The sequence below is a fragment of the Sarcophilus harrisii genome, chromosome 3 (assembly GCF_902635505.1).
Source record: "Sarcophilus harrisii chromosome 3, mSarHar1.11, whole genome shotgun sequence".
NCBI classification, from domain to species: domain Eukaryota; kingdom Metazoa; phylum Chordata; class Mammalia; order Dasyuromorphia; family Dasyuridae; genus Sarcophilus; species Sarcophilus harrisii.
In genome coordinates, this window is record NC_045428.1 from 178,359,270 (window position 1) to 178,373,533 (window position 14,264).

The window sequence follows — 14,264 nt, forward strand, 5'->3', positions numbered from 1 at the left end:
GTGAGGGTCAACATTTCTTATTAAAAAGCAAACAATATCAACATTTGTATGGTTCTTTAAATTTTGCAAAACAATTTACATATATATCTCATCTGATCTATACAACTATGTGACATATAAATATTTGTAATTTTATAGCTGTGGAAATTGAAATTGAGAAAGGCTTGTGACATGTCCATGGCTACACAGTTGGTAAGTATCTGGGGGATGATTTAAATTCATGTCTTCTAGATTCCAAACTTAGAAATCTTTGACTACATTCTATTCCTGCCTATAGAAAAGAAAAAAAAAGAGATTAAGTTGAATTGTATCTTGAAAAATGAAATTACAGGGGGATGATTCTGGGAAGATGGTGGAATAGGCTGGTAAAGTTCAAGCTTTCCAGATTTCCCCCATAAAAAGATCAAATTTGTACCCCAAAGGGAACATAGACTGGTGAAAAATCAAGAAGAGTTAAGGCAGAACCAAGGTCTTCCTGATACAACTGGAGAAGATCCCAAGAAAGACCCCAGGCTGGGGATTAATTCTCATGAAGTGCAAACACCTTTGGGATAGCTCCACAGAAACTTTAAATGGAGAACCCTGCACCTAACTGGGTATGGCTGTAGCCTCAGCAGGAACCACAGAAACTTTCACCTTCTGGGCTGTTTGTGAAGTCTGGATCTGAGTCATGAATGACTTGATTAAACCTCAGCTGATTAGGAATGCCAGGCCAGCTGTTATGTATAGACTCCTGGTGGGAGAGAAGAAACCAGCACACCCATGAGTATGGAAACAGTGAGTCAGGGACGCTGCTGGCTATGGTCATTTGCTGGAAGGTGGAACTCTTGAGTTGGGGTTCCTGATCAGAGAGGAGAGATGAGATGAAACCAGAGGCATGATCTCCCCACTCTATGATTAGAGAAAAAATAGGAAAAAAATAGAAAAAAATAACCCACAAAGAAGAAAGAAGCCCACCACAGAAACTTATTAAGGGAATAGGGAAAACTGGAGTTCATCTTCAGAAGAGGACATTGAAGTAAAAAAAAAAAAAAAAAAAAAGCTTCTACCCTAAAGAGTAATGTGAAATGGCTCCCTTCCCAGAAAGAATTCATAGAAGAACTTTAAAAATAATTTAAAAATCAAATGAGAGACATTGAGAAAAAACTGAAAGAAAAAAATCAAAGATTATGAAAAAAAGTTAAGCAATTAAAAAAGGAGATATAGTCTCAAAGATGAAAATAATTCTTTGAAAATTAGAATTGGGCTAGGAGAAGCAAGTGAAGCTATGAGTAACAAAGAAATAACAAAACAGATTATAAAAAATGAAAAAACAGAACGTGAAACATAAGATTTGTAGATCAGATCAAGAAAAGAAAATATAAGAATAATTGGACTGCCTGAAAGTTGTGACGAAACAAAGGATCTTGACACTATAATGCAAGAAATACTCCAAGAAAATTGTCCTGAAATGATAGAACATGAGAGGAAAGTTGAAATAGGAAAAAAAAAAACACTTCAATGGAATCCTATGAGGAAAATTAGCTCATAGGAACATTATTGCCAAATTTCAAAACCCCCAAATCAGAGAAAATTTTGCAAGAAATGAGAAAACAACAATTTAAATATGCTGGAGCTACAATTAGAATTGTACAAGACTTATCAGCAGCCACAATAAAAGACTGCAAGTCCTGGAATCATTCCTACCAATAATCAAAAGAACAAGGCCTGCTGCCAAAAATATCATATCCAGCAAAGTTATCTATAATATTGAAAAAGAAAAAAATGAATATTCAATGAACTTGCAGATTTTTAGAACTTACTATCAACCAAATCCTAACTTAATAGAAAATGTAATATATAAGAGCAATAATAACATGGGCAAATTGTTGTTGGTTTTTTTTTAAATATGGGAAATGAATACCATATGTTTAAAATTGACATCAACAATAAGGTAGTTCAAAAGAAAGACTGGTGCAGAGTTAAGTTAAAAATAGTAATTATGTCATACAAATGAGGTACATCAGAAGAATAGATACAGAGGCATTAGATGGGGGAGAAGAGCCCATAGTTCTGAAAACCTTCTCACATCAGAAATGGGTTAAATAAGCAATACTATATATATATATATATATATATATATATATATATATATAGTATATATAATATATATATATATAGGAGGAACAAAAAACAAAGGGTGTGGGAAGAATGACAAAGTGGGGATCATTGGTTTAGGAGAGGTTAATAATTGTCAGGCAAATTAGGAACAGAATTAAAGCAGAGTCAACCAAAATAGGAAAGGTGTGTGTGTGTGTGTGTGTGTGTGTGTGTGTGTGTGTATGTGTGTGGACATATGTGTGTATGTGTATGTATATGTCTACATATGTATACATAAATATGTTTTTTTAAACTATGCCTGTTGGGGGTGGTGGTGGTGGTGGGATTTAAAAGGGGGAAAATAAAATAAAAAACAGAACAAAAGAAATTTACAAGAAAAGATGGGCACTCATGAATTAATTTCTTCTGTTTATATATATATATATACACACACACACACATATATATACACATATATATGTATATACATATATACATATATATATATATATATACCTATATACATATATATATATACTTTCTTGATCTGGTAATTTGTATATTTTAACTATCCCCTTATGGGACACATCACAATGTTCTAAACACATGACAATATTCTTTTTTGTTTTGTATTCCTTTTCTGTTTTTCTTTTTTATCATTATTTTAAAATAAATTAATGATAAAAAAGAAAAATGAAATTAATAATAATGTTTGAGTAGAGCATATTTTTAATTACCAATTTGTTAGTGAATGTTTTCATTTCTGAAAACTTTTGCTTTCTTATCCAACAAAAGGCAGGATGTCATAATGAATGGAGATCTGTTCTCAGAATCTGAAAGACCTCAGTTCTTGTCTCCCACACATATTGTCTATGAGACCTTGAGAAAATTGTCAATCACTCAATGAATCAGGCCCCTATTTATAAGTTGCAGAGTAGTTATTGATTTGTTTCCATGGATGGCATTTTCTTACTAGGAGTTTTCCTATAGTAAATAAAACTCAACCTTGTAAATTCACTAACAAATTGTCATTAAAAATAAAAAAATAAAAATAAATCATTGTTTTCTTATTTCTTGCTTCTTTCTTTGCCTTTCCCCCATCCAAGATAGTCTTGGTCATTCTCTATTTCAAAAGAGAATAGTTTTAATCTTAAAGAACTAGGAGAAATTTAGTGCCATACTTTTTGCTCCAATATATTTTATTACATAGTTTGTAATGGATGTGTTTATTTCCCTTTTTACATTTACTTACAATTCCAATTCTTTTAAAATCTAACATGACCAATTTTATTAATGTGGGATGATGACAAATGTCAAAGTTATTTGATAATTTTGATATTTGTAATCATCCCACATTAATAAAAATTGTATATTACATAGCATGGGACTAAAAGGAGACTCAAAGAGAAAAACCTAAATAACAAGCGGGTCAAAGAACAAATTATAAAAATAATACATGTTTACTAAAATGAATCTATAGTCTAATAATTTAGGATATTGCCTCCATTCATATTTGCCCATCATCTTTCTCTTAATCTTGTCTCCAAAGTGGCTTTACAGAGATCTCCAGCCTATGTGCTATTAGACTTTTAAATAATCACACAAATTTCTTTCAGGAGATTCTTTTTTGTTAGGAAATTGGGATTAAGTGACTTGCCCTGGGTCACACAGCTAGTAAATGTGAAGTGTCTGAGGTCTGAATTTGAGCTCACTTCCTCCTGATTTCAGGGTTAATCCTTTATCCACTATCTAGCTGCCCTCAATACATCAAAATCATTTAAAATTTCTAGGAAATTATAACAGCTGAAAAAATTCTGAAGAAATACCTTCTCATTGCAGATGTCAAGAAAGGCATAAAACAGACAGATTTATGATCAACAAATTTTCTCACTACCATAATGGTGAAAATCTAGCACAGAATGTTGAGCAGAAAAAGGATTTTGTGTGGATATTGAAGTCCTACAAATTCTTGTGCTTGCAAGAGACACTCTTTTGCCACATTATAGTAAAGACTCAGAATATTGTGGAGAATCTGGAACAAATCAGCAATTGTTCAAAAGTTTGGTCTATCCATATATATGAATAAATATAATTATAACAATGAGACAATATTTTAAAAACATACAACCAAAAATGGTGGGAAATATCCAAAATTATAGGGTACATTTTCAGTGTAGCAAGGAAATGGAGATAAAATGATAATGGTGTAATGAGAAACAGCCAGTTAATTATCACATAAATTAATCAACACTATTAAGAACTGCAACAAAGTAGAAAGACAAAAAAAATACACTAGAATCATCAGCATGTATCTTCAATGCTAACAAAATTTAGGAAGAGAGTATTATTTAAAATAAAATCTGAGCAATCTGTTAGATTACAAAGAGAAGAGCAAGAGGAATATTGAATTACAATCTGAGAAAAGAGGGACAGAGTTTAATCGAAAAAATAACACTAAGATTTTTAAACTTGATGACTTGGAGGATGGTGATATATTCAGGATATCCAGAAGGATACATAGCATGTAGAAATTCAGGCCTGTTGTTCTGAAAAGAGTTTGGCAAAATCAGTATTGGTTTGTAAGTCAATTGCCTGGAGATGTTTGTTGAATGATACTATAAATAAATAAGATTATCAAAGAGAAATACAGGATAAATGAAAAGGGCATAGAAAAATGTTTATGTATACCCATATTGAGGAGAGGAGAAGTATAATAAACTATTTATACAAAACATTCACAATACTTCACTTTCAAATCTTTTTTCCCCCTAAGAGCGACCCACTTTCCTCAGACGGCCAATTAACCAAGTGATACTGGAAGAAGAAGCTGTTGAATTTCGATGTCAGGTCCAAGGAGATCCCCAACCAACTGTCAGATGGAAGAAGGATGATACCGACTTGCCAAGAGGAAGGTAAGAGAATTACAAAGTGAAAATTGATTTGACTATTAGAGTTATATGTCTATAGTTAAAGAGTGATAGACCCCCAGAATATTACATCATTAAGAATAATGACCTCATTTTACTGATGATAACTGTTAGATAACAAGATATCAACATATATAGATAACAAGAGATTATTCTCAATCAATCAATAAACATTAATAAGCATCTCATATATACAGGCATTATAATGAGATCAAGGCATACAAAGACAAAACCTAAAATAATCCTTACTCTCAAAGAACTTACCTACTAGAAGAGCAAACATTCACACTTAAAAATATTTATAGAATAAGTATAAAGTTAATACAAATTAGTTAACTAAAAATAGTTAGGGATAACCTGAAGAGATTATGAAAGGCTTCATGGAGAAGGTAGTCCTTGAGCTACATTTGAAGAAAACTATAAATTCTTTTAAGTGTAGGTGAGAAGGCAGTGTATTACAGCAATGGAGGATAGCCTATTGAGAAACTATGCTATAGTTAATGTATATATAAAAATACAAATAAGGTTTTGATGTAATATGATGCTCTTTTATATGGAAAAAAACAAAGTATAAAAGTATAGTCCAGGAAAGACCTTTTCTCAATATGATTAAGTATATATATATATATATATATATATATATATATATATATATGTGTGTGTGTGTGTGTGTGTGTGTATGTTATTGTGTGTTTATACAGAAATATATATATATATTTTATATATATATATATGCCAATCCCAGAGAAACAGGAACGAAACTAATGAAAACAATAACTTCAACAAAATATAAGGAGAGAATATAAATCTCCAAAGAACCACTGGCATTTCTGTGCATTACCAAAAACAAAAAAAATTATCAGTAATAAATAAGACAAGAATCTATTAAGAATGAATACAAACTCAGTTCTTTATATATTTTAGGAATGAGGCCTTCCTCAGAAACACTAGTTGTAAAAATATTTTTTCCAGCTTTCTGCTTCCCTTCTAATATTAGCTGTATTGATTTAGTCTGTATAAAAACTCTTTACATTACTGTAATCAGAATTATCTATTTTCCCTTTCATAATGTTCTCTAGATTTTCTCTGGTCATAAATTCCTCCCTTCTCCAAGGATTGGACAGGTAAACTATACCTTGCTTTCCTAATTTGCTTATGGTATCACCTTTTACACCAAAATCCTGTACCTATTTGACTATATTTTGTATGGGTTGTAAGAGTTAGGTCCATGCTGAGTTTCTGACATTATTTTCCATAAATATTTGTCAAATATTGAGTTTTTATCCCAGAAGTTGGAGTATTTGAATTTATCAAACAATAGTTTTCTATAGTCATTGATTATTGTGTCATGTGCATCTAACCTATTCCATTGATCTACCATGATATTTGTTAGCGAGAACCAGATGGTTTTTGATGACTGCTGCTTTATATAAAGAATTTTAGATCTGATAATGCTAGGCCACTGCCCTTTACATATTTTTTTCATTAATTTTCTTGATATCCTTGACTTTTTCATTTTCTAAATGAATTTTGTTATTTTTTCATAGTTCTATAAAATATTTTTTGTCAGTTTGCTTGGTACTACACTGAATAAGTAGATTAATTTAGATAGAATTCCCATTTTTATTTTAGTAGCACAGTTTACTCATAAGTAAATGATATTTTTCCAGATGTTTAGATCTGATTTTATTTGTATGAAAAGTGTTTTGTAATTGTATGCATATGGTTCCTGAGTTTGTCTTGGTAGGTGGATACTCAGATATTTTATTTTGCCTACAATTTTTGTAGGGAGAATTTTCTTTTATCTCTTGCCTGCTGAACTTTGTTAATAAGATACAGAAATGCTGATGATTTGTGTGGGAATATTTTATATCCTGGAACTATGCTAAAGTTATTGTTTATTCAAACAACTATTCAAAAAACTATTCAGTTTTTTGCTTGATCTCTAGGATTTTCTAAGTATACCATCATATCATCTGCAAAGAGTTATAGTTTTATTACCTCATTGCCTATTCAATTTCCTTCTATTTCTTTTTCTATTCTTATTGCTAGAACTATCATTTCTAGTACAATATCTTAATGGCAATGTAATAGCTTTTTCCCATTACAAATAATGCCTTAGTTAGATATTGCCTATCATTTTAAGGAAAACTCCATTATTCCTATGATCTCTAGGGTTTTTTTTAAAAATAGAAATAGGGACTGTATTTTGTCAAAAGATTTTTCTGCATCTATAGAGATAATAATATGATTTCTGTTAACTTTTTATTAATATGATCAATTATGCCAATAGTTTTCCTTATATTGAACCAGGCCTGCATTTCTGGTATAAATCCCACTTGATCATAGTATATTAATCTGTTGATAAATTATTATTATCTCTTTGTGAATATTTTATTTAAAATGTTTGCATTAATATTATTTGGAGAGATTGGTCTATAAGTTTCGTGCTCTGTTTTCACTCTTCTTGGTTTAGGTATCAACATCATATTTGTGTCATAGAAGGAATTTCACAAATCAACTTCTCTGCCTATTTTTCCCCAAATAATTTACATAGTACTGTAATTCATTGATCTTTAAAGGATTGGTAGAATTCACTTGTAAATCCATCTAACCTTGAGGATATTTTCTTAGTGAATAAATTTTTCTTTCTTCAATTTCTTTTTCTAAAATGGTGCTATTTAAGTAATTTATTTTCTTTTCTATTAATCTAAGCAATTTATATTTTTGTAAATATCTATCCATTTCAGTTAGATTGTCAGACTTGCTGGCAAACAGTTGGGTAAAATAGCATCTAATTATGACTTTAATTACTTCTTCATTTAAACTTTTCTTAATTTATTTTTATTTTTGATGCTTTTAATTATTTCTTTACTTTTTCTAATCAAATTAACCCGAGGTTTATCTATTTTGCTGTTTTTTCATAAAACTAAATCTTTGTTCTATTAGTTCTTTTAGAACTATTTGTTCAATAGTTTTCTTTTTTCAATTTTATTAATCTCTTTTTTGATTTTCATAATTTCTAATTTGGTATTTAAGAGTTTTTTATTTGTTCTTTTTCTTAGCTTTTTTAGTTGCATGTCCAATTCATTGATCTTCTCTATTGTATTCATGTAAGTATTTAGAGGTATAAAATTTCCTCTAAGAGGTTCCTTGGCTGCATCCCATAAGTTTTGGTATGTTATTTCATCATTGTCTTTCTCTTGAATGAAATTATTGATTATTTCTATGATTTTTGTTTGTTTAAATAATTACATTCTTTAATTTACAAATGGTTTTTTAATCTGTCTTTCCCTGGACTTGTATTGAAGGTAATTTTTTTATTGCACTGTGATCTGAAGAAGATGCATTTATTATTTCTGCCTTTCTGCATTTGATTGTGAGGTTTTTATATCCTAATGGTCAGTTTTTGTGTAGGTACCATTTATCATTGAGAAAAGACATATTTTTTCCTATCCCTATTCAATTTTCTCCAAAGGTCTATCATATCATATGATTCAACTTTATAAGAATACAAGCTTTCCCCACTAGATATTGGTCAAAGAATATAAATAATTTTCAGATGAAGAAATTAAAGCCATCTATAGTCAAATTAAAAAAATGCTCTAAATCATATTGAGTAGAAAAATGAAAATTAAAACAATTCTGAGGTATCACCTCACACCTATCATATGGACTAAGATGACAGGAAAAGGTGATGATAAATAATAATAAATGAAAAAAAATACAGGATAGATATCATATCTGGAAGTTAACCTATACAAATACATGAACACAAATGCTATATAAATTTGACTAAAACCACTTATAGAACTAAAGGAAGACTAAGCAATACCCATTATTCATGTCTATGCTATGACAACATAAAAATAATAATACATAAATTTAATTTTTACTAATCATATAACAGGATTTTTAATAATTTAATAATTCATAACAAGTAAAGAGATAATGATTACAAAAGGCCAAACATAATTTCTATTAGATAAAAACTGTTCAAATAAAATCCTTACTTCAAATAGCTTCAGTACAAATCTAACATTCAAAATATATTTTTGGACTTACATAAACAATAAATTATTACATAAACGATGATTGGTAAAGAGACATGAAAAAACGATTTTCAAAAGAATTGCAAACCAACAATAATCATAGAAAAATGCCCAAAATAAACAAAAAAAACTGCAATTCTGGCCAATTCTGAGGTTCATACTTATCGAATTAGTTAAGGGAGTAAAAACTGGAACAAGAAATATTGGAAGAATTGTAGGAAAATGCATATATTAATATTTCTGTTAGAAGTATAAATTGATTTGATCTATTTGACCAATTCCTCTGTACAAAAATTTTGAATTATATGAGAAATTTTAATAAACTACCATACTATTTGACCTAATAATTTTACTACTGAATTTACCATTGGAGCTGGATATTCTTTGAGATGAAAGTGGGGAGGAAATAAAGACAGTTTAAATTGTAGGTGACAATATAAGGAATGTCATGGAGTTTGAATAGGATATGATAGGGAATAAAAGACACAGTGAAGAGAAATAAGGTACAATAAATTTAAATATTAGGTTGGAGCCTGATGAAAACTTTTAAATATCAAAAGGAAGAATTTATATTTTGTCTTAGGAATAAAATATAGAGACCCTGAAGCTACATGAATCAAGGGAATGAATTGATCAGAACAGAATATCAGTTTGACACTTGTCTTGAGGATGGATTGAAAAATGGAGAAATCTGAGATAATAAGACCAATTAGAGGCTAGTGCAAAGTTCAAATAAGAGAATGTGTGGGCTTGACCTTAAGCAATGATAAGGGTTAAGTGAGATGCGGTGGTAGATCTGTCAAGAGCAGAAAATATACTAGACATAGGACATGGGGGAAATTTAAGTTTTGAGACAAACTCTGACACAAATAATGGGGCTGACTGAAATGATTAAAATATGTTTGATAGATATATGGAATTAGGGAAGGATGGGAAGACCTATAACAAAAGATAATCAACTCTGTTTTGGACATGTTGGCTTTGAGGTGCATTTGGACATGTCTAATAGTCAGATGTGGGATTGTATCTCAAAACAGAAACTCAGGTTAGCTATACAGATTTCTGGAAGTCTTATGAGTAAAAATATTTAATTTTATTATAATTATAATTAATTCATAATTATAATTCATAATTTTAAGTCACTACATGTCAGTTCAGACATTTCTTTTGCATTTGGATAAAAGTATTTACAATAGTTAAGTTTAAATCCCTTTTATTTATTTCATTTATCAAAGAAACAAGTCATGGGGAGTGCCATATGTTAGTTTTTATCTTTTTTTAAAAAGTATGCCTGAGGAAACACAAAAAAGTTGCTGAGGTTTGAATGTAATTTTTGAATGTATTATATACTTTATTTTTTATTTTTAGCACTTTCCTTTTTGTAATTTTTAAAGCTATTTATTTTTAAAACATATGCATGGATAATTTGACAACACTGACCCTTGCATAGCCTTATGTTTCAGATTTTCTCCTCCTTCCCCCCACATCCTCTTCTAGATGGAAGCAATCCAATATATATTAAACAAATTAAAATATATATTAAATCTAATATGTATAAATGTATTTATACAATTCTCTTGCTGCAAAAGAAAAATCAGATCAAAAAGAAAGTAAACTAGTAAGAAAGCCAAATGCAAGAAAACAAAAAGAGGTTTTTGTTTTTTTTTTGAGTTATGTTGTGATTCACATTCAGTTCCTACAGTCCTCTCTCTGGGTGTAGATGGCTCTCTTCATCACAAGGTCATAGGAACTGGCATCAATCACCTCATTGTAGGAAAGAGTCATGTTCATCAAAATTGATCATCATATAAATAAAAAGCTATTAAAAATTTAAAAAAATGATCATCACATAATATTGATGTTGCCATGTACAATGAGTTCTTGGTTTTGCTCATTTCACTTACCATGTTCATGTCTCTCCAGGCCTCTCTAAAATCATCCTCCTGATCATTTCATATAGGACAGTAATATGCCATAGCATTCATAGGTCAAAACTTATTTAGCCATTCTCCAACTTATGGGCATTCACTCAGTTTCCAGTTTCTTGCCACTATGAAAAAGGCTGCCACAAACATTTTTGCACATGTGGGTCCCTTTCCTTCCTTTAAGATCTCTTTGTGATATAGGCCCAGTAGAAACACTGCTGGATCAAAGGGTATACAGTTTGATAACATTTTTAATGGTTCCAAATTATTCTCCAGAATGGCTGGATCCATTCACAAATCCACCAACAATATATGTGTCCCAGTTTCTCACATTCCATCCAACATTTGTCATTCTCTTTTTTCTATCATCTTAGACAATATAAAAGGTATGTAGTGGTATCTCAGAGATATCTTATTTTGCATTTCTCTGATCAATAGTGATTTAGAGCACTTTCTCATATGATTACATATGTTTTTAATTTCTTCATTTAAAAATTGTCTGTTCATATCCTTTGACCATTTATCAATTAGAGAATGGCTTGCATTCTTATAAATTTGGGTCAGTTCTCTCCATATTTTAGTAATGAGGCCTTTATCAGAATTCTTAAATGTAAATATGATTTCCTAATTTATTGCTTCCCTTCTGATTTTGTCTGCATTAATTTTGTTTGTACAAAAACTTTTTAACTTAATATAATCAAAATTATATATCTAGTGTTCCATTATGAATTCCATTTCTTCTTTGGACATAAATTCCTTCCTTCTCCACAGATCTGAGAGGTAAACTATCCTATGTTCTTCTACTTTGCTTATAATAACACTCTTTATGTCTAAATCATGAACCCATTTAGATCTTATCTTTGTATATGGTGTTAGGTGTTGGTGAAGGCCTAACTTTTTCCATACTAGTTTCCAATTTTCCCAGCAGTTTCTGTCAAATAGTGTGTTCTTATGCCAAAAGCTGAGGTCTTTGGGTTTGTCAAACACTAAATTGCTATAATTATTGACTGTTTTGTCCTGTGATCCTAACCTACTCCATTGATCTTAGCCAGTATCAAATGGTTTTGATGACCACTGTTTTATAATATAGTTTTTAGGTTTAGCACAGATAGGCTACCTCATTAGCATTCTCTTTTACTAATTCCCTTGAAATTTTAAATAATTCCCTTGAAATTTTTGACTTTTAGTTCTTCCAGATGGACTTTGTTATTATTTTTTCTAGATTTGTAAAATAATTTCTTGGGAGTTTGATTGGTATGGCACTAAATAAGTAGATTAATTTAGGTACTATTGTCATTTTTATTACATTTGTTGAGCCTATCCATGAGCACTTGATATTTTTCCAACTGATTAGATCTCACTTTATGTAGAAAGTGTTTTGTAATTCTGTTCATATAATTGCTGACCGTCCTTTGGCAGATAGATTCCCAAATATTTTGTTCTATCAACAGTTATTTTAAATGGAAATTCTATTTGTATCTCTTGCTGCTGGATTATGTTGATAATATGTAAAAATGCTGATGATTTATGTGAATTTATTTCGTATCCTGCAACTTTGATCTTCTCTTTCTTTATTTTATGCAAAATAAAATTCCCCCTTATAACTGTTTTGGCTGCATTCCACAAATTTTGGTATATTGTCCCATTATTTTCATTCTCTTTGATGTAATTTTTGATTTTGTCAATGATTTGCTGTTTTATCCATTCATTCTTTACGATTAGATTATTTAATTTCCAATTAACTTTTGCGCTATTTTCTACTGACCTTATATTGCATGTGATTTTTATTGCATTATAATCTGAAAGAATGCATTTATTCTTTCTGCCTTTCTGCATTGGATTTTGAGGTTTTTATGCCCTATTACATTGTCAATTTTTATATAAGTTCTATGCACCGAGTAAAAGTAAACTCCTTTCGGTCTCCATTCAATTTTCTCCCAAGATCTTTCATACCTAACTTTTCTAATACATTGTTTACCTCCTTAACTTCTTTCTTATTTATTTTGTGGTTTGTTTTATCTAGTTCTGAGAAAGCAAGGCATATATAGTATACTATACATTAGTATAGTTTTGCTGTCTATTTCTTCTTGCATCTCTTTTAACTTCTCCTCTAGGAATTTGGATACTACACCACTTGGTGCATATATGTTTACTATTGATATTGCTTCATTATTTATGGTACCCTTTAGTAAGATACAGTTTCCTTCCTTGTCTCTTTTAACTAGATCTATCTTTGCTTTTACTTGACCTGAGATCAGGATGGCTACTCCTGTCTTTTTTTTCCTCACCTGAAACATAATATATTCTACTCCAATCCTTTACCTTCACTATGTATGTATCACTATGCTTTAAATGTATTCTTTATAAACAATATATTGTAGGATTCTGGCTTTTAATCCAGTCTGCTATCTGCTTCCATTTTATGGGCGAGTTCATCCCATTCACATTCACAGTTAAAATAATGAATTCTGTATTTCCTGCCATCTTATTTACCCTAAATTATGCTTTTCTCCTCTCCAGTATTTTGCTTTTGATGACCACCTCTGTCAAACAGCCCTCCTCTTTTAAAGCAACCTCCACCTTTTTACATATTTCCCCTAATACTTCTGTTTTCTCTTCTTTAGTCTTTCCCTTTCTTTTCCCCCTTTCCCCTCCTACTTTCCTATAACATGAGACAAGTTCCTCTGTGAAACCAAATATGCCTGATATTCACTTAGAGCCAAATCTGATGGAAGATTCACACAGTGCTCATCCCCCTCTCTTTTTTCCTTCAATTATAAGTTTTCTTTGCCTCTTCATGAGATGTAATTTCCCTTATTTTACTTTTTCCCCCTCTTTTTTCAGTATGATCCCCTTTCCATCTCTAGTTTACATCAAATTATACCCTCATTCTCTTAAGTATACCCATAACAGAAATATAGTTCTCAAGACTTCTTTCCATTTTATCTTTTTATGCTTCTCTTGAGTTCTCTGTTTGGAGACCACATTTTTTTGTTCAGTTCCAGTTGTTTCATTAGAAACAGGTGAAATTCACCTATATCACTGAATGTCCATCTTGTTCCCTGAAAGATAATTTTCATTTTAGTTTTGATAGTTTATTCTTGGCTGTAATCCAAGTTCCTTTGCCTTTCAGAATATCAGATTCCAGCCCTTTGATCCTTTAAGGTGGAAGCTGCTAGGTCCTCGGCAATCCTAATTGTGACTCCTAGATTTTTAAATTGTTTCTTTCTGGCTGCTTGCAATATCTTTTCCTTGGTGTGATAGTTCTGAAATTTAACCAT

The 14,264-nt window shown here is 30.6% G+C and overlaps 1 protein-coding gene across 11 annotated transcripts in view; it reads left to right on the forward strand.

Annotated features, from left to right (window-relative positions):
• Nucleotides 1-14,264, forward strand: part of ROBO2 (roundabout guidance receptor 2) — a 606,204-nt gene that overhangs the window by 322,907 nt on the left and 269,033 nt on the right. For all 11 annotated transcript variants that reach the window (XM_031958824.1, XM_031958826.1, XM_031958829.1 and 8 more), the window contains exon 5: nucleotides 4,853-4,991. In XM_031958824.1, coding sequence (XP_031814684.1) covers nucleotides 4,853-4,991 — 139 coding nt within the window. The remainder of the gene's footprint in view (nucleotides 1-4,852; nucleotides 4,992-14,264) is intronic.